General features: G+C 42.1%; 1 protein-coding gene across 11 annotated transcripts in view; it reads left to right on the top strand.

The window, feature by feature from the left end:
* Positions 1–18,961, top strand: part of mecom (MDS1 and EVI1 complex locus) — a 1,207,227-nt gene that overhangs the window by 1,183,387 nt on the left and 4,879 nt on the right. For all 11 annotated transcript variants that reach the window (XM_043702880.2, XM_043702877.2, XM_043702876.2 and 8 more), the window contains 2 exons: positions 7,977–8,222; positions 9,049–9,244. In XM_043702880.2, coding sequence (XP_043558815.1) covers positions 7,977–8,222; positions 9,049–9,244 — 442 coding nt within the window. The remainder of the gene's footprint in view (positions 1–7,976; positions 8,223–9,048; positions 9,245–18,961) is intronic.

Below are 18,961 nucleotides of genomic sequence, written 5' to 3'. Positions count from 1 at the left end.
TGGGGCTGTATTAACCACGGCAATGGAGCAAAGACCTGGAAAGTAACCCCTCTCCCAGGGTATCATTTTTATTGAATTGAATTGAATTTGTTGTCACATGTACCAAGGCACAGTGAAAAGTTTTGTCTTACAAGCAATACAGACAGATCACAGAGTTAAGTAGCATAGATAAGTAAATAATTGGTAAGCAGCAGCAAAAACAAAAACACAGGTACAGGCGAATGTTAGGAGTTTGTGAGCCCATTCAGTATTCTAACAACAGTAAGGTAGAAACTGTTTTGAAACTGGCTGGTGCGTCTGTTCAGGCTTCTGTACCTTCTCCCCGATGGTAGAAGTTGTACAAAAACATTGCCAGGGTGGGTTAGATCTTTGAGAATGCTGGCGGCTTTTCCTTGACAGCGGGCCTGGTAGAACAATTCTATAGATGGGAGGTTGGCCTTTTATCTTGAGGTCCTGGTGCCAGATCAAAGAAACTGTAATGATGTAATCTTTCCCGAAGACAGAAGAAAAAGCAAAATCTTTCTGACCAGGCAGAAATGCATGCAAAAAGCTCAGAACATCATCAGCAGAAGTGTGGTGCTTCCAATCTGAAGCCAGTGAACTGAGAGGATCCAGGGCCTCAGGGGAACATTTCTGGAATCAAACCCCACCTCTGACCTCCTGAGTATTCTCTTGCTCAGCGTTCTGCAGGACAGCATACCTCAGAAATCTAATCAGATACATTGTCACATCTCCTTCTGGACAACAAAAATCCACACTCACCCACTTTTCATTGGCCTCCTCGGTACCTCATAGTCATCCTTAACAAACGTTCTCCTTCATTCCTCTTCACTCCAGCCACTTCTAACACTCCTAACGCTCCTTTAAGGAGACAGTGAATCTTTTGGGGAAAGGCAGAGAACTGGTTGTGAGGTGAGTGTGGTTTTGGAGGTGAGACTGAAGTGACAGCTAATTTCACTGCCACATCCTAATGGTTCATATGGAAGGAGACATCTTTTCTAACAGGAAGCAAATGGCAGAAATAACCTGCTGTAAAAACTTGGTCTTCTTGAGCCACTACTATATGGCATGTGAGGAATCTTCCCAATAATCTATTGGCTGCATGGCAAGCTGAAAATCCCCATACACACGTGTCTACTCAGTTTAATTACCTTGTGGCATTGCCAAGCACAAAGTAAATTGAAAAGGAATAACACTTAAGTCATCCATACACTCAAAAGTAAATTAGAGGCAATAATATTCAAGATACTGATCCTCTGCTTGGCATCCCTCTTTTGGAGGTCTCACCTCCAGTATCTCTGGGTCCATCATCTCTATCTCAGAGATTGGTATGTGGCTAAGGAGTGGGCAGCTGGTGCTACTAATGCAGATGTTGCTGCCCCTCCTGTTTCTGGAGTTTGACCTTGATTCCTCTTTACCTGCTAAAACTCTCCCTGTGTAGAACTGCTCAGACATCATTCAGTTCTACTGAAAGAATTCTTACTTGTCATCATGCTTGACTGAGAGCCCAGACTCCAAAATGCATTTCCTCATTAGGGTATTCTGTTTTGACAACTGAAGAAAGCTGATGGCTTTGCTGCAGTGACATCTTTTAGGTAGTTATGTAGGGCTGTAGAAATGACAGTTATTTCCAAATGAAGATTCGTGAATTGTTTTTGCCTAACCGGATTGACATATGCACCTGTTGCTCTGTGCCTTATGAATCCACACATACTGGGTGAACAGCCAAAGAAATGTCATGAGTTAGCAGGGAAAGTATAAAGGGACATGGGATGGAAGGGGGATGTGATTTGTCATGAAGGTAGCATGAAGATGTGTGGGAGTAATAAGGGCATGTGAGAGATGAGTGCCTGAGAGTCTAATAGCCTTTCTTACTAGAATGAAGTTTCACCTTCTAACCAGTCAACCTTGGCACTGGGCTGTCTCTGGGATCAGTGGGACCAACCCATTTGACACCTACCTCCTCCAGAGTGAAGATCTTAGCGTTTGGGGGCCTTTCTACAGAGGTGGATCTTGCAAGTCAGGAAATTTCCCAAATCGAGCTTTCTGTGTCAACAGCAAAGGTTTGAGCTTACATGATGTGGACAAAAATATTTGTAACTTCTTAATATGAGTACGTGAATGTTAATGCACATCTTTACTATGTAAGGTATCTTAACCATACCTTTGGACATATACATTTACCTCAATTCATATCCATGCATCACAGTGTGAATGTCTGCAATAATTTTGTGGTTTGTGTGTACAAGTGAAAGTGTGAATATTTGTCTCTCTGTTGTTATGTCCAGCACCTGGTAATAGTTAGTGTGATTTAATGAATCTTAAGAACACTGAGCTGGAACAGAATTCTCAAAGTATATTGGATCCTTTGTATTCTCTAAAGTGAGACTCAGTCTAATGATTTCTTGAGTAAAATCCAACACATGATTGCAATCAAATTATAGACTATTTTTATTTATTCTTGTAAAAAGAGATTATACAGCAAAACAAGGATAAGTGTTTACTGTTTTTAATCTTTGCAAGGTTTGTGAAGGTTTGTAGCTCAGGTTGAGGTTTAGGGTGTAGGTTTGCTCACTGAGCTGTAGGTTTGATATCCAGACGTTTCATTACCTGGCTAGGTAACATCATCAGTGGCAACCTTCAAGTGAAGCGAAGCTGTTGTCTCCTGCTTTCTATTTATATGTTTGTCGTGGATGGGGTTCCTGGGGTTTGTGGTGATGTCATTTCCTGTTCATTTTCTGAGGGGTTGATAGATGGCATCTAGATCTATGTGTTTGTTTATGGCATTGTGGTTGGAGTGCCAGGTCTCTAGGAATTCTCTTGAATACGTTGTATAGGTGGTTCTTTGCTTAGCCTATCCCAGGATAGATGTGTTGTCCTAGCCGAAATGGTGTTTTTTTTCCTTCGTGTGTATGGCTACGAGGGAGAGAGGGTTGTGTCTTTTTGTGGCTAGCTGGTGTTCGTGTATCCTGGTGGCTAACTTTCTTCCTGTTTGTCCTACATAGTGTTTGTGGCAGTTCTTGCATGGAATTTTGTAGATGACGTTGGTTTTGTCCATGGGTTGCACTGGGTCTTTTAAGTTTGTTAGTTTTTGTTTGAGAGTGTTGGTGGGTTTGTGTGCTACTAGGATTCTGAGGGGTCTCAGTAGTCTGGCTGTCATTTCTGAAACTTCTTTGATAGATGGTAAGGTGGTTAGGGTTTCTGGCTGTGTTAGGTCTGCTTGTCGTGGTTTGTTCTTGAGTAATCTGTGGACTGTATTTTTTGAGTATCCGTTCTTCTTGAATACATTATATAAGTGGTTCTCCTCTGTTTTCCAAAGTTCGTCTGTGCTGCAGTGTGATGTGGCTCGTTGGAATAGTGTTCTGATACAGCTTTGTTTGTGTGTGTTGGGATGGTTGCTGGTGTAGTTAAGTATTTGGTTAGTGTTTGTCGGTTTTCTGTATACGCAGGTTTGTAGTTCTCCGTTGTCCTTTCTTTCGACTGTGACGTCCAGGAATGCGAGTTTGTTGTCGGTTTCTTCCTCCTTGGTGAACTTTATGTCTGTGAGGGTGTTGTTGATGATGTTAAATGTCTCTTCTATCTTGTTTCGTTTTGTGATGACAAAGGTGTCATCTACGTAGCGGACCCAGATTTTTGGTTTGATGGTTGGTAGGGCTGTTTGTTCTAGTCTTTGCATTACCACTTCTGCTATGAATCCTGATAGCGGAGATCCCATGAGTGTGCCGTTGGTTTGTTTGTAGACTATGTTGTTGAAGGTGAAGTGGGTGGTGAGGCACAGGTCCACTAGCTTCATGATGTTTTCGTTGGTAATGTGATTGATGGTGGTTGGAGTGTGTGTGATGGTCTCCTCTAAAAGTGAGGTAAGTGTTTCCTTTGCCAGGTCGATGTTGATGGAGATGAACAGTGCTGTTACATCGAATTAGATCATTGTTTCGTCTTCCTCTATTTTGGTGTTTTTGATGATTTTTTTAGGAATTCCTGGGTGGAGTGGATGGAGTGCTGTGACTCTTCTACGAGGTATTTCAGTCTTGCGTGTTGGTCTTTGGCCAGTCTGTAAACTGGTGTTCTGGGTAGTGAGACTATGGGTCTGAGGGGGGGCTCCTGGTTTATGGATTTTTGGTAGTCCGTAGAATCGTGGGGTGTTGGTCCCATCTGGTTTCATTTTTTGGACTTCCGTCTTATTTAATTGTCCGGAATTGTCCAGAAACATCAACGAAGTTTCAGAAATGACAGCCAGACTACTAAGACCCCTCGGAATCCTAGTAGCACACAAACCTACCAACACTCTCAAACAAAAACTAACAAACTTAAAAGACCCAGCACAACCCATGGACAAAACCAATGTCGTCTACAAAATTCCAAGCAAGGACTGCCAGAAACACTATGTAGGACAAACAGGAAGAAAGTTAGCCACCAGCTAGCCACAAAAAGACACCACCCTCTCTCCCTCGTAGCCCTACACACGGAGGGAAAAAAAACACCATTTCGACTGGGACAACACATCTATCCTGGGACAGGCTAAGGAAAGACATGCCAGAGAATTCCTAGAGGCCTGGCACTCCAACGACAACGCCATAAACAAACACATAGATCTAGATGCCATCTATCAACCCCTCAGAAAACGAACAGGAAATGACATCACCACAAACCCCAGGAACCCCATCCACGACAAACATATAAATAGAAAGCAGGAGACAACAGCTTCGCTTCACTTGGAGGTCGCCACTGATGATGTTACCTCGCCAGGTAATGAAACGTCTGGATATCAAACCTACAGCTCAGCGAGCAAACCTACACCCCTGTTTTTAATCTATTTATTATGTTACTTATTATATCTGTAAAAGTGGCATTATTGCCTGATAGAGATCAGGCTCGATAACTTAGATGGTAAGTAAATGTGTCAGGAACGGATTATTTGATAAAATAAAACCGGCAGAAGTGAATTGGTAAAAAGGCAAACCTTTGATTGCTGTTACAACATGGGGTAAACCCCTCTGCTAAGTTAAACCCAACACACAGAAAAGATTCACCCCGTGCTATAGTCTGCTAAAATTCGAGGCAAAGAATTATCCCAAAAATCACTATTTAAAGTAAAAATTAATAACTTTAATTCTTTTTAAAGTCTAACAGAGAATAATTAACTAATGACTATTTACAACTCATTTATCTAAGCCTATCTTTTACCTTCCCCTCTACAATACTAGTTCGATAGAACACCCAATTAAGATTTACAGAAAAATTCAAATTTCAAAAACCAACTTCTTCTGTCTTGTTTTCTTCTTCTTAGGGTTTCTGTTTCACAGGTCATTGATAGGTAAAAGTACCTTTAAGAGAGCTATTCTCCAGGCAGTCTGCATGTGTTGGTGACTTGGCAGTTCTCCCCTCAACTGTTCAATTTTGTCTGGTATTAAATCCCAAAGCATTGGATTGTTTCATTGGATTTTAAAATTGTCAATATACTAAATTCAAACTTGATTGGAGGTTGGTATTTTGGGATATTATTTAAACTGATTGGCCAAATTTGAATTTGTTTTTGTCTCATAGCAACTCAGCCAGTGCTTGCTGCTGGACTAAATGTTATACTGTAAATTATCCAGCACTCTATGTGCTTGACTTCACTCTCTTAAAGGTACAGTACACTTCTACACTTTCATAACATTGCCATTGCTTTCCGTCCCTTAGAGTGCAGGATCTAAGTCCACCAAAACTAGAACAAGAATTGGTCCATAAATTTGATACTACTCTAAACTGCATTCTAGCCACCGAGCCAACTGAAGTAAGATAAGTATATTACAGCTGATCAGACACAATTATATATCTTTTAGTGTGTATTCTTGTCAATGTAGTTTATTGTGAAAATTATATTAAATAAATTATGCATGCAAAGTAAATAAATAGTAAGCAAGAAATGAAGAACTGTGCGTATTGGAAATCCGAAACAAAATCAGAAATTGCTGGAAAAGCTCAGCAGGTCTGGTAGCATCTGTGGAGAGAAAGCAGAGTTCACATTTTGGTTCCTGTGACCCTGCTTCAGAAGTGAAAATATGTAAAAAGTAAACTTGTAATATAAACAAAGTACTGGAAAAAACGCAACAGACCTGAGGAGAGCGAAAACAGAGTTAGCACACTGAGTATGACTCTTACTTGAAAATTTGGACTTGTTAAAGCATCAAAGTATCGATGGCTCATTGACTTCAGTTGAAGTAACATTTACAATTCTGTTGCAATTCATTGTAAAATAACATAGCAAGTTAATATTCACACTGTTTACTCCAATGTCATTGAACTCATCACTTGCTTTAAATCATCTGAAGATTAGAGAGCTCTTAGAAAGAGTAGAAATATTGAAAATATACAACATTGTCAACATCCAAAGACAGAAAGGACAGGTTAATATTTGAGGCACAGACAATTCATAAAAAAAAGTAATGTGTGAAAATCAGATTTCTGAGCACTTGTGAATTATTGGCATAAGGTTTGTGAATGTCTTGATTTAAATAATGCTGCTTTTATGGTTTGAGCTGAAATCATCAGATTCTATTTTCATAACCTGCTGGAAATTGCCATGTTGTTGTGACTGCTGGCTCGCCAAGTAGTTTTTAAATGGCTTACCTTAATCCTTTAGAAGCCTCCAAAGTGTTGGTGAAAATGTCTTCAATTTTTGAATCAAAATTATTATTTTATTTTTCCCTATTAACCCCAGTCAATTATGGTTTACTCCTAGTAACAAGTTTCAACAGATATCATCTGTCCACAGTGGGTTAGAAATGTGAAACTGCAATGTGTTCCATCCATTACAATCCAATGCCATGGAAGAGATTCTTTGACTTCTTGCTGAAAAGAAAGTAAAGAATCTCATTTGTCACTGCCTGAAAAAGAATATTATGGGATCATAGGGTGAAATCCAATTCATGGTTTAAGCATTGATCATCATCCCATTCTAGAAACTATAACATTGGTTTTTGTAAGCTCCAATCAATCCACAATGCCACTTGTTCTCACCATCAGTGAGTTTCAAAGATGGTCATATCACCTTCAACATAGGATTAAGTACCAAGGTATTGATGTTTACAATAGTCACCTGAGGTGATGCCATCCTTTTCACAAAACTAAAAAAATTGAAGAATTCCAGCAATCTCTCCCTTTATACTTTGTGTAATAATCCTAAATTTATCTCTTCTCATTACTGATCTCTTTGTTAATCTTTCACTTCTTACTTTACCGATGCAGATCCAAAACTGCTCACAGCACTCTGTATTTTTGTGTTCAGAGCACAATATATAAAACCTTGTATCCCACTTGCCCACTTTTTTCATCTGTAATCCTGCAATTAAAAGGTCTCTGTTTCTATCCCCTTTTATTTCTTCTTGCCCTACTTTGATTAAAATGTTACCATTGAATTTATGTTGATTTTCTTTTTCTCTCGAAAAGTAAATTCCATCACTTGCCACATGTTTACGGACTCCCATAAACAGTTTCTTCCTGCAGTTACCTGCATTTTTCCCAATTCAGCATTTGGTGTCATCAGCAAAATAAAATTTTCAGCACCCATGTTGATAAGAAAGGCTACCACACTAATAAAGCACAGCAGTCAGGCAGCATCTGAGGAGCAGAAGAATTGACATTTCGGGCTAAGCCCTTCATCAAGAACCTGCCTATGCCCGAAATGTTGATTCTTCTGCTCCTCAGATGCTGCCTGACCTGCTTTACTTTTCCAGCAATACACTCTCGACTCTGACCTCCAGCATCTGCAGTCCTCACTTTCTCCTGCCACACTGATAAGTAAGATTCAAAACGAAACCTCTTTAAAGGAGACCTTCACCTCACAAAAAGATTCCAGGATAAATAATCCTTTTGAACCTTTTTGGATAATTATTTGACTGGGTGCAATCATCTATTTGTGGCAGTAATGCTGAGACTCCATTTTAAATCCTGTAGCGAGAGATAACGCATGCCTTGTTTTTCTTATCCCTCAGAATCAACGGAAGACACAGTGAGGAGGAGAAAGCCCCCATAACCAGCCAGAAAACTCATGAACTGGATGATGATGAAGAAGAGGAAGATGTGGAACTAGAAGAAGAGGAAGAAGAAGGTGGATGTAACAGCGTGAAAAAGTCGGTCAATGATCCGATTGCCTTTAAACTGGATGGAGCAAATCAAGATGGAATTGAATATGATGAGCTGAGGAAACCAGAGCAGAACAGCATGGACTCTCCCAGCAGGTTGGTATAATCTGTGAAAGACACTTGGTGTCCAATTGCACTCCAATTAATATCTTTGGGGAGCAGGGGAAATCATGAAAAGACAAACAGATCCCTACATAATTTGCATTCAGCAGAAGCATAAACTGTACTCTAGGGTAACTCACAGTTAAATATTTTACAGCTTTTTGACTTCCCTGTTGCCTGGGGAGTACACTAGTTTTTGTTTATTGGCCTCTTAGACTACAGTGATAATGAAGCATGAAGTAATGGACACAGATAAACTTATTTTAGCTCATTCTCAAAATTTCAGGTTGCACAGGGAAAATAGTTTTCAGATATTGGGGAATAATTTTAACCTACCCCCCAGCATGAAATTGACTTGATCCAAGGTGCAGTTGATGAGGCAGGAATAAGATTGGCCTCACCCAGTGAATCAGATTAAAATGAGCTCTATTGTTTCAGCAACAGATCTGCAGTTGGACATTGTGGACAATAGTCTAGCCCATCTCTCATTGTACTGAAGGAGTACACATGTTCCACATTATATCAAGGGAAGAACTATTTTTCTTCTAAACACAATTTATTAATAGACTCTTTATAGCAAACACCTTGGAGAAAGTGAGGACTGCTCACTCCTAATGAAGGGCTTATGTCTGAAACATCGATTCTCCTACTCCTCGGATACTGCCTGATCTGCTGTGCTTTGCCAGCACCACACTCTCAACTGCAGCAAACAGCTTGTTTAATTCTGTTATGGCAGAAAATTTGAAAGGCTATGACTGAAGTGTTATTACTTACTTTTGTTTGTTTAAACATTGAGCAACCAATTTATTTCTTTTTCAAGTTATAAGCAAGAGGATATGAGACTTCAAACTCAGGGTAGTGTCTCAGCCCTGGAACACATCCGACACTTCACAGACAGCCTCAGCACAAGAAACACTGAGGGAAATCAGTTCAGTGAGGCTGATCTGACCACGTACAGCACCACCCACCTGGCTGAAGACCTAAAGCAGCCCTTATACAGGAAATCTAAGTCACAGGTAAGACTCAAGGAGTAAATTGATCTTTGGTGACACAAGTTGATGGATAATACCATGGCAGGCTTACTGAAATACATCAGGTGGCAATCCCCAGATAAATCCAGGTTCGAGGTTCATAGAGTTCCTGAAGTATCATCACTAAAATGAAAACCTGGCTTAAAGTGGGACAGGATGGCAGCTCAGCATGCCTAGATATCACGTTTTCAGGGAGGGCGAAGAAGTGGAAGAAAGGTAGAGGCATAGCATTATTGATTAAAGATTCAATCACAGCTCCAAGGAGGAATGATGTACTGAGTGAAACATTAAGTGAGGCTATATGGGTTGAGCTCAGAAATAAAGATAACAGTCTTTGGGCGGCATGGTAGCTTAGTGGTTGGCACTGCAGCCTCACAGCACCAGTGACCTGGGTCAATTCCCACCTCGGGCAACTATCGGGAGTTTGTACATTCTCCCTGTGTCTGCATGGGTTTCCTCCAGGTGCTCTGGTTTCCTCCCACAGTCCAAAGACGTACAGGTCAGCTGAATTGGTCATGCTCAATTGCCCATAGTGTTAGCTGCATTGGTCAGGGGTCGAGTAGGGAAATGGCTCTGGGTGGGTTACTCTTCAGAAAGTCGGTGTGGACTTGTTGGGCTGAAGGACCTGTTTTCACATTGTAGGGAATCTAATTTAATCTAATCAGTCACCCTGCTAGTTATTAGATTAGATTAGATTAGATTAGATTAGATTAGATTAGATTACTTACAGTGTGGAAACAGGCCCTTCGGCCCAACAAGTCCACACCGCCCCGCCGAAGCGCAACCCACCCATACCCCTACATGTACCCCTTACCTAACACTACGGGCAATTTAGCATGGCCAATTCACCTGACCTGCACATCTTTTGGACTGTGGGAGGAAACCGGAGCACCCAGAGGAAACCCACGCAGACACGGGGAGAATGTGCAAACTCCACACAGTCGGTCGCCTGAGGTGGGAATTGAACCCGGGTCTCTGGCGCTGTGAGGCAGCAGTGCTAACCACTATGCCACCGTGCCGTTATAGTTATGTACTATAACGATCCCAGTTGAAAGAGTTAGAGGAGCACATATGTGGGCAGATTTGAGTTAAAAAAAATGATAGGACAATAATATCAAGGACTTCAACCATCCTAATATCTGTGGGAAACGCAGTGCTCAGTGTTTAGCACTGCTGCCTCAAAGAACCAGGGACCCAGGTTCAATTCCAGCCTTCTCCCCGTGTCTGCGTGGGACTCCCCCGGTTCTCCGGTTTCCTCCCACTGTCCAAAAATACATGTTAGGTGGATTGGTCATGCTACATTGGCCCATGTGTCCAGAGTTATGCAGGCTAGGTGGGTTGGCCATGGTAAATGTAGGGTTATGGGAGTAGGGTGGGCCTGGATGAGACGCTGCTCTTTGGAGAGTTGGTGAAGACCCAATAGGCCAAACAGCCTGCATATGCACTGTAAGGATTCAATTATTCTAACACAGATACGACAATTGTAAAAGACACAGACCACACAATTCTTGAACTTCATTTGAAAGAGACATGCAGTTCAGGTACATAATTATTTGAAGTTTGCATCACATGTTGATAAAATGGTTTAGAAGGCATTTAGCATGCTTGCCTTCATTTCATAGAAGAATACAGCGCAGTACAGGCCCTTGGGCCCTCGATGTTGCGCCGATCCAAGCCCACCTAAACTACACTAACCCACTATCCTCCATATACCTATCCAATGCCCTCTTAAATGCCCATAAAGAGGGAGAGTCCACCACTGTTACTGGCAGGGCATTCCATGAACTAACGACTCGCTGAGTGAAGAACCTACCCTTAACATCAGTCCTATATCTACCCCCCCTTAATTTAAAGCTATGCCCCCTTGTAATACCCGACTCAATACGCGGGAAAAGGTTCATACTGTCGACCCTATCTAACCCCCTAATCATCTTGTACACCTCAATCAAGTCACCCCTAAACCTTCTTTTCTCTAGTGAAAACAGCCCCAAGTGCCTCAGTCTTTCCTCATACGATTTTCCTTCCATACCAGGCAACATCCTGGTAAACCTCCTCTGCACCCATTCCAATGCCTCCACATCCTTCCTATAGTATGGCGACCAAAACTGCACACAATATTCCAGATGCGGCCGTACCAGAGTCTTATACAACTGCATCATGACCTCAGGACTCCGGAACTCAATTCCTCTACCAATAAAAGCCAGTACGCCATATGCCTTCCTCACCGCACTATTTACCTGGGTGGCAACTTTCAGAGATCTGTGTACATGGACACCAAGATCCCTCTGCTCATCCACACTACCAAGTATCCGACCATTAGCCCAGTACCCCATCTTTTTGTTATTCTTCCCAAAGTGAATCACCTCGCACTTAGCTACATTGAATTCCATCTGCCACCTTTCTGCCCAGCTCTGCAGCTTCTCTATATCCTGCTGTAACCTGCCACATGCTTCCTCACTGTCAACAACTCCTCCGACTTTCGTATCATCCGCAAACTTGCTCACCCAACCTTCTAACCCCTCTTCCAGGTCATTTATAAAAATGACAAACAGCAATGGTCCCAAAACAGATCCTTGCGGAACACCGCTAGTGACGGCACTCCATGAAGAAACTTTGCCATCAACTACTACCCTCTGTCTTCTTCCATCCAGCCAATTCCTAATCCAAACCTCCAACTCACCCTCAATGCCATATCTCCGTATTTTGTGCAGTAGCCTACCATGGGGAACCTTATCAAACGCCTTACTAAAATCCATATATACCACATCTACCGCTTTCCCCTCATCAACCTCCTTCGTCACCTTTTCAAAGAATTCAATAAGGTTTGTGAGGCACGACTTGCCCTTCACAAAACCATGCTGACTATCCTTGATCACATTATTCCTATCTAGATGTGCATAAATCCTATCCCTTACAATTCTCTCTAAGACTTTGCCCACAACAGAAGTGAGACTCACCGGCCTATAGTTACTAGGGCTATCCCTACTCCCCTTTTTGAACAAGGGAACCACATTTGCTATCCTCCTGTCTTCTGGGACTACTCCTGTAGACAAAGAGGACATAAAAATCAAGGCCAATGGCTCTGCAATCTCCTCCCTTGCTTCCCAGAGAATCCTAGGATAAATGCCATCAGGCCCAGGGGACTTATCTATTTTCACCTTTTCCAGGATTTCCAACACCTCTTCTCTACATACCTCAAAGCCATCCATTCTACTTATTTGTGCCTCAGTATTCTCATCGACAACAATGCCCTGTTCCTGAGTGAATACTGAAGAAAAGTATTCATTCAGTGTCTCCCCAATCTCTTCCGCCTCCACACGCAACTTCCCCCTACTATCCTTGACTGGACCTATTCCTACCCTAGTCATTCTTTTATTCCTAACATACCTATAGAAAGCCTTAGGGTTTTCCCTAATCCTATCTACTAAGGACCTTTCATGTCCCCTCCTTGCTGCTTTTAGCTCTCTCTTCAGGTCCTTCCTGGCTACCCTATAACTCTCAATCGCCCCAATTGAACCTTCACGTCTCATCTTGAGATAGGCCGCCCTCTTCCATTTAACAAGGGATTCCAATTCCTTATTAAACCACGGCTCCCTCGCACGACCCTTTCCTTCCTGCCTGACAGGTACATAATTATCAAGGACACTCAATAGTTGCCCCTTGAACAAGTTCCACATATCATTTACACTCTTGCCTTGGAGTCTACTTTTCCAAGCCACACATCCTAAGTCATGCCTCACCGCATCATAATTTCCCTTACCCCAGCTATAATTCTTGCCCTGTAGTTCACACTTATCCCTCTCCATCACGAGTGTAAAAATCACCGAATTATGGTCACTATCCCCAAAGTGCTCACCTACCTCTAATTCTAACACCTGGCCTGGTTCGTTACCCAGAACCAAATCCAGTATGGCCTCACCTCTTGTTGGCCTGTCTACATTGCTGAGACTTTTGGAGTTGGGATGTTATGTTGTGGTTGTGCAAGATATTATTGAGGCCTTTTCTGGAGTACCGTTCTGAGGAAGGGTCACCGGACCTGAAACGTTAACTCTGATTTCTCTTCCCAGATGCTGCCACACAAGCTGAGTTTTTCCAGCAATTTCTGTCTTTATTTCTGGAGTACTGGGTTCAGTTGTGGTCACCTTTATGGGAAGAATATTATTAAGATGGAGAAGAGATTTACCAAGATGTTGCCGGGAATGGAAGATTTGAGTTATCAGGAGAGGCTGTCTAGGCTAGGACTTTTTTCACTGCAGTAAAAGAGGTTATTAGGTGACTTATAGAAGTTTATAAAATTCTGAGGGGTATAGATAAGGTGAAGGGCAAGGATCTTTTCCCTAGGGTGGGAGATTTCAAGACTAGAAGGCCAGTTTTTAAGGTGAGAGGAGTGTTATGGACCAGGCCAGACACCCTTAAAATATTTCAAGAAAGCAGCCCAGACCCTAACTTTGCTGGTTGTTTTAAGTGGATGTAATGTGGATATTACAGGAAAGATGCTGCTAGTCAAACCACATAATTTTAAACAAAACAGAATTTATTTACAAAATTACTGAAAGAAACACAAACAAAAGAGAAGAGAATACCAAATAATTTAATCTGTCCGAAAACCCAACAGATTATCCCAACTTAATGATGCTATTCCCAATACTCGCAACAATCCCCATAAACTCCCCTTGGCATAAAAGGTAAAATCAAACACACGTTCTGACAGGAGACTAGTCACAGAGAGAGGAGAATCAGCATGGACCTGCTTCTTTGGGTCCAGCAGCTTTTACAGCTACCTGACTGCTTTCAGTAAATAGCCAGATCAAACCAGAGTAAAACTGAGCTGAGAGAACTGGCCACTCCTCTTTCATTGTACAAGTGTCTTTATTAAAAACTTGAAAACCATTTTCCTGAGGCAGTATCTGTTAGCTATAATCAGACTGGCCCTAAAACCCATTGAAAGCTGGGATTTTCAAAATTGCTGCTTTTATGGCATGCCTGAGAAAAAAATAAGGACAACATAACCTTGTTACAGGAGCAAGAGCATCACAGGAGAAAGATTTAAAAAAGATAGGATGCAATTCTTCTACAGAGAGAATGGTTTGTGTGTGGAATGAACATCCAGAGGAAGTGATGGATGCAGGTACAGTTACAATGTTTCGACATTTAGAAAAGTGCACCAATAAGAAATGTTTGGAGGGATATGGGCCAAGTGCAGGCAGTTGGAATTAGTTTAGTTTAGGATAATGGTCAGTGTGGACTGGTTTAACCAAAGGTGAAAGTGAGGACTGCAGATGCTGGAGATCAGAGTCAAGATTAGAGTGGTGCTGGAAAGGCAGCAGGTCAGACAGCATCCGAGGAACAGGCCTATTTCTGTGCCGTATGATGTATGACTCTACAACTTTTTGCCAGCACTTTAACAAGCAATTCTAGGTTCAATTTAGAAAATGAAGCTGAGTAGGGGTCTGACATAGCAGCGGATGATTCATAATACAGATAGGTTTAGCTTCATTATAGAAAGAGACAAAGAACATGAGTAAATGAACTAGACTGGGGGAAGGCAAACTTTACAAAAGTGTGAGGTGATCTGGCAATTGTGGTCTACTTACAACTACTTGAAGGAAAGTCATTGTCGAATCAGTGGGAAGCACTCATAAACAAGATTCAAGGAGCACAGTGTAGACACATCCCATAAAGAAAATGCATGGCGCTGCCAAATCTGGAGTTCCCTATTTATCCAAAAGCATGGGAATTCCCAAGTTATATTTTCGGTATTTTAAATGCAAGAGAATGACAAAGGACCGTGTTGAACCTATCAAAGATGTACAGGGTAACTTACGCTTAGATGCAGAAGGTGTGGCAGGGTTTGAAATGAATGTTTTGTCTCTGTTTTCATAAAGGAATGGGATGGTCCAGAGAAGTTTGAGATATTAGATAAAAAAGGGTATGATCAGAAGGGAAGTACTGATCTCTTTGAAGATAAATTATCATTAGCGCCAGTTGGATTTTATTCGAAGCTGTTAAGAGAAGCCAGAGAGGAAATAATGGAAGCTCTGAGGATCATTTTCAAATCCTCACTAGATGCAGATGAGATACCAGAGGACTAGAGCTCTGTAAATGTTATAAACTATTCAAAAAGGGTCCAAGGAATAGAGCAAACAGTTATAGACTGGTGAATCTGATGTCAGTAGTGGGCAGTTTCTGGAATCAATACTGAGAGAAGCATAGAATAGCCATCAATTGTTAGCATGGCTTTAAGGAGTCATGTTTTACTAACTTGAGGAAGTGACGAGGATTGATCAGGGTTATACAATAGATGTTGTCTATATAGATTTTAGAAATACAATTGACAAGATCCCACATGGCAGACTGATCAGAAAAATTAAAGCCCATGGGATCCCAAGGAATATGGTGAGTTGGATCCAAAATTTGTCCTGAACAGGAAATAAAGGGGAATAGTTGGTAGATATCTTTGTGAATGGAAAGTGATTTTCATAGATGTTTCACAGAGTTTAGTTTTGAGTCCATTGCTGTTTGTGCTTTATATTAATGAATTAGATTTAAATGTAGGAAACATAATTTGAAAATTTATAGGGACAGGTTGGGCAGGTAATTAGTAGTGAAAGAAATGAACAAAGAACAAAGAACACTACAACAGAGGAACAGGCCCTTCAGCCCTCCAAGTCTGCGCTGATCCAGATCCTCTATCTAAAGCCTGTCACCTATTTTCTAAGGATCTGGATCCCTCTGCCCCCTGCCCATTCATGTATCTGTCTAGAAACATCTTAAATGATGCTGTCATTCCCGCCCCTACCACCTCTGCTGGCAACGCATTCCAGGCACCTATCACCCTCTGTTTGAAGAACTTTCCCCGTATATATCTCCTAAACTCTTGCCTTCTCACCTTGAACTTGTGACCCCGAGTAATTGAGTTCCCCACTCTGGAAAAATGTTTCTTGCTGTCCACCCTGTCAATATTTCTCATGATTTTGTAGGCCTCAATCAGGTCCCCCCCAACCTCCTCCTTTCCAATGAAAATAATCCTAATCTACTTAACCTCTTCCATAGCTAGCACCCTCCATACGAGGCAACATCCTGATGAACCTCCTCCGCACCCTTTCCAAAGCATCCACATCCTTTTGGTAATGTGGCGACCAGAACTGGACGCAGTATTCCAAACGTGGTCGAACCAAAGTCTTTCCAACTGCCAACTCTTGTACTCAATACCCTATCTGATGAAGGAAGGCCATATGTCTTCTTGACTGCTGTACTGACCTGTGTTGCCACCTTCAGGGACCAATGGCCTTGAACACACAGACCTCTCTGTACATCAATTTTCCCCAGGACTTTTACATTTACTGTATAGTTAGGTCTGGAATTGCATCTTCCAAAACGCATCACCTTGCATTTGTCCAGATTGAACTCCATCTGCCATTTCTCTGCCCAATTCTTCAATCTATCTACATTCTGCTGTACCCTCTGACTCCTTCAGTACCTGCCATTCCACTAATCTTAGTGTCATCCACAAATTTACTAATAAGACAATCTACATCTTCCTCTAAATCATTTCTGCCTATCATAAACAACAGTGGTCCCTGCAGGGATCCCTATGGGACACGACTGGTCACAGATCTTCATTTTGAGAAGCTCCCTTCCACTACTACTCTGTCTCCTGTTCCCCAGCCAGTTCTCTGTCCATCCAGCTAGAACACCCTGGACCCCAGGCAACTTCACCTTTTCATCAGCCTATCATGGGGAACTTTATCAAACGCCTTACTAAAGTCCATGCATTTAACACTTACATCCCTTCCCTCGTCAACCAACTTTGTCAACTCTTCAAAGAATTCTATTAGGTTTGTAGGACTTGACCTACCCTGCACAAAACCATGCTGCCTATCACTGAAAAGCCCATTTTCTTCCAAATGGGTATATATCCTATCTCTTTGCATCTTCTCCAGTGATGTCAGGTTCACAAGTCTGTAATACCTGGATTATCCGTGCCACCCTTCTTAAACAAGGAGACAACATTAGCAATTCTCCAGTCCTCTGGGACCGTCCCTGTTTTCAAGAATGCTTCAAAGATATCTGTTAAAACCCCAGCTATTTCCTCTCTTGCTTCCCTCAGTAACCTGGGATTGATCCAATCTGGACTTGGGGACTTGTCCACCTTAATGCCTTTTAGAATCCATAACACTTCCTCCCTCCTTATGCCGACTTGACCGAGAGTAATCAAACATCTATCCCTAACCTCAGCATCCATCCTGTCCCTCTCCTCGGTGAATACCGATGCAAAGTACTCAATAAGAATCTCACCCATTTTTTCTGACTCCACGCATATCTTTCCTCCTTTGCCCTTGATTGGGCCAACCCTTTCCCTAGTTACCCTCTTGCTCCTTATATAGGAATAAAAGGCTTTGGGATTTTTCCTTAACCCTGCTCGCTAAGGATATCTCATGACCCCTTTTAGCCCTCTTAATTCCTCATTTCAGATTGGTCCTACATTCTTGATATTATTCCAAAGCTTCATCTGCCTTCATTCGCTGAGACGTTATGTAGCATCCTTTTACCTCTTAGCTAGTTTCACAATTTCACCTGTCATCCATGGTCCCCTAATCTTGCCATTTCTATCCTTCATTTTCACAGGAACATATCTCTCCTGAACTCTAATCAAGTTCTCTTTAAAAGCCTCCCACATATCGAACGTGGATTTCCCTTCAACCAGCCACATTCCACAGCTCCTGCCGAATTTTGGTATAGAGTCATAGATAGAGTCATAGAGATGTACAGCATGGAACAGACTCTTCGGTCCAACATGTCCATGCCAACCAGATATCCCAACCCAATCTAGTCCCACCTGCCAGCACCCGGCCCATATCCCTCCAAACCCTTCCTATTCATATAACCATCCAAGTGCTTTTCAAATGTTGCAATTGTACCAGCCTCCACCACTTCCTCTGGCAGCCCATTCCATACACATACCACCTTCTGTGTGAAAACGTTGCCCCTTAAATCTCTTTTATATCTTTCCCCTCTCACCCTAAACCTATGCCCCCTAGTTCTGGACTCCCCGACCCCAGGGAAAAGACTTTGTCTATTTATCCTATCCATGCCCCTCATAATTTTGTAAACCTCTATAAGGTCACCTCTCAGCCTCTGACACTCCAGGGAAAACAGCCCCAGCCTGTTCAGCCTCTCCCTGTAGCTCAAATCCTCCAACCCTGGCAACATCCTTCTAAGTCTTTTCTGAACCCTTTCAAGTTTCACAACATCTTTCCGATAGAAGGAGACCAGAATTGCACATACTATTCAAACAGTGGCCTAACCAATGTCCTGTACAGCCACAACATGACCTCCCAACTCCTGTACTCAATACTCTGACCAATACTCTGAAAGCATACCAAATGCCTTCTTCACGATCCTATCTACCTGTGACTCCACTTTCAAGGAGCTATGAACCTGCACTTCAAGGTCTCTTTGTTCAGCAACACTCCCGAGGACCTTACCATTAAGTGTATAAGCCCTGCTAAGATTTGCTTTATCAAAATGCAGCACCTCGTGTTTATCTGAATTAAACTCCATCTGCCACTTCTCAGCCCATTGGCCCATCTGGTCCAGATCCTGTTGTAATCTGAGGTAACCCTCTTTACTGTCCACTACACCTCCAATTTTGATGTCATCTGCAAACTTACTAACTGTACCTCTTATGCTCACATCCAA

The sequence above is a fragment of the Chiloscyllium plagiosum genome, unplaced genomic scaffold (assembly GCF_037043375.1).
Source record: "Chiloscyllium plagiosum isolate Xiang-an unplaced genomic scaffold, Cpla_swu_hap1 HiC_scaffold_13, whole genome shotgun sequence".
NCBI lineage: Eukaryota > Metazoa > Chordata > Chondrichthyes > Orectolobiformes > Hemiscylliidae > Chiloscyllium > Chiloscyllium plagiosum.
The sequence above is the reverse complement of the archived record's forward strand: the minus strand, read 5'-3'. Positions and strand labels throughout refer to the sequence as shown.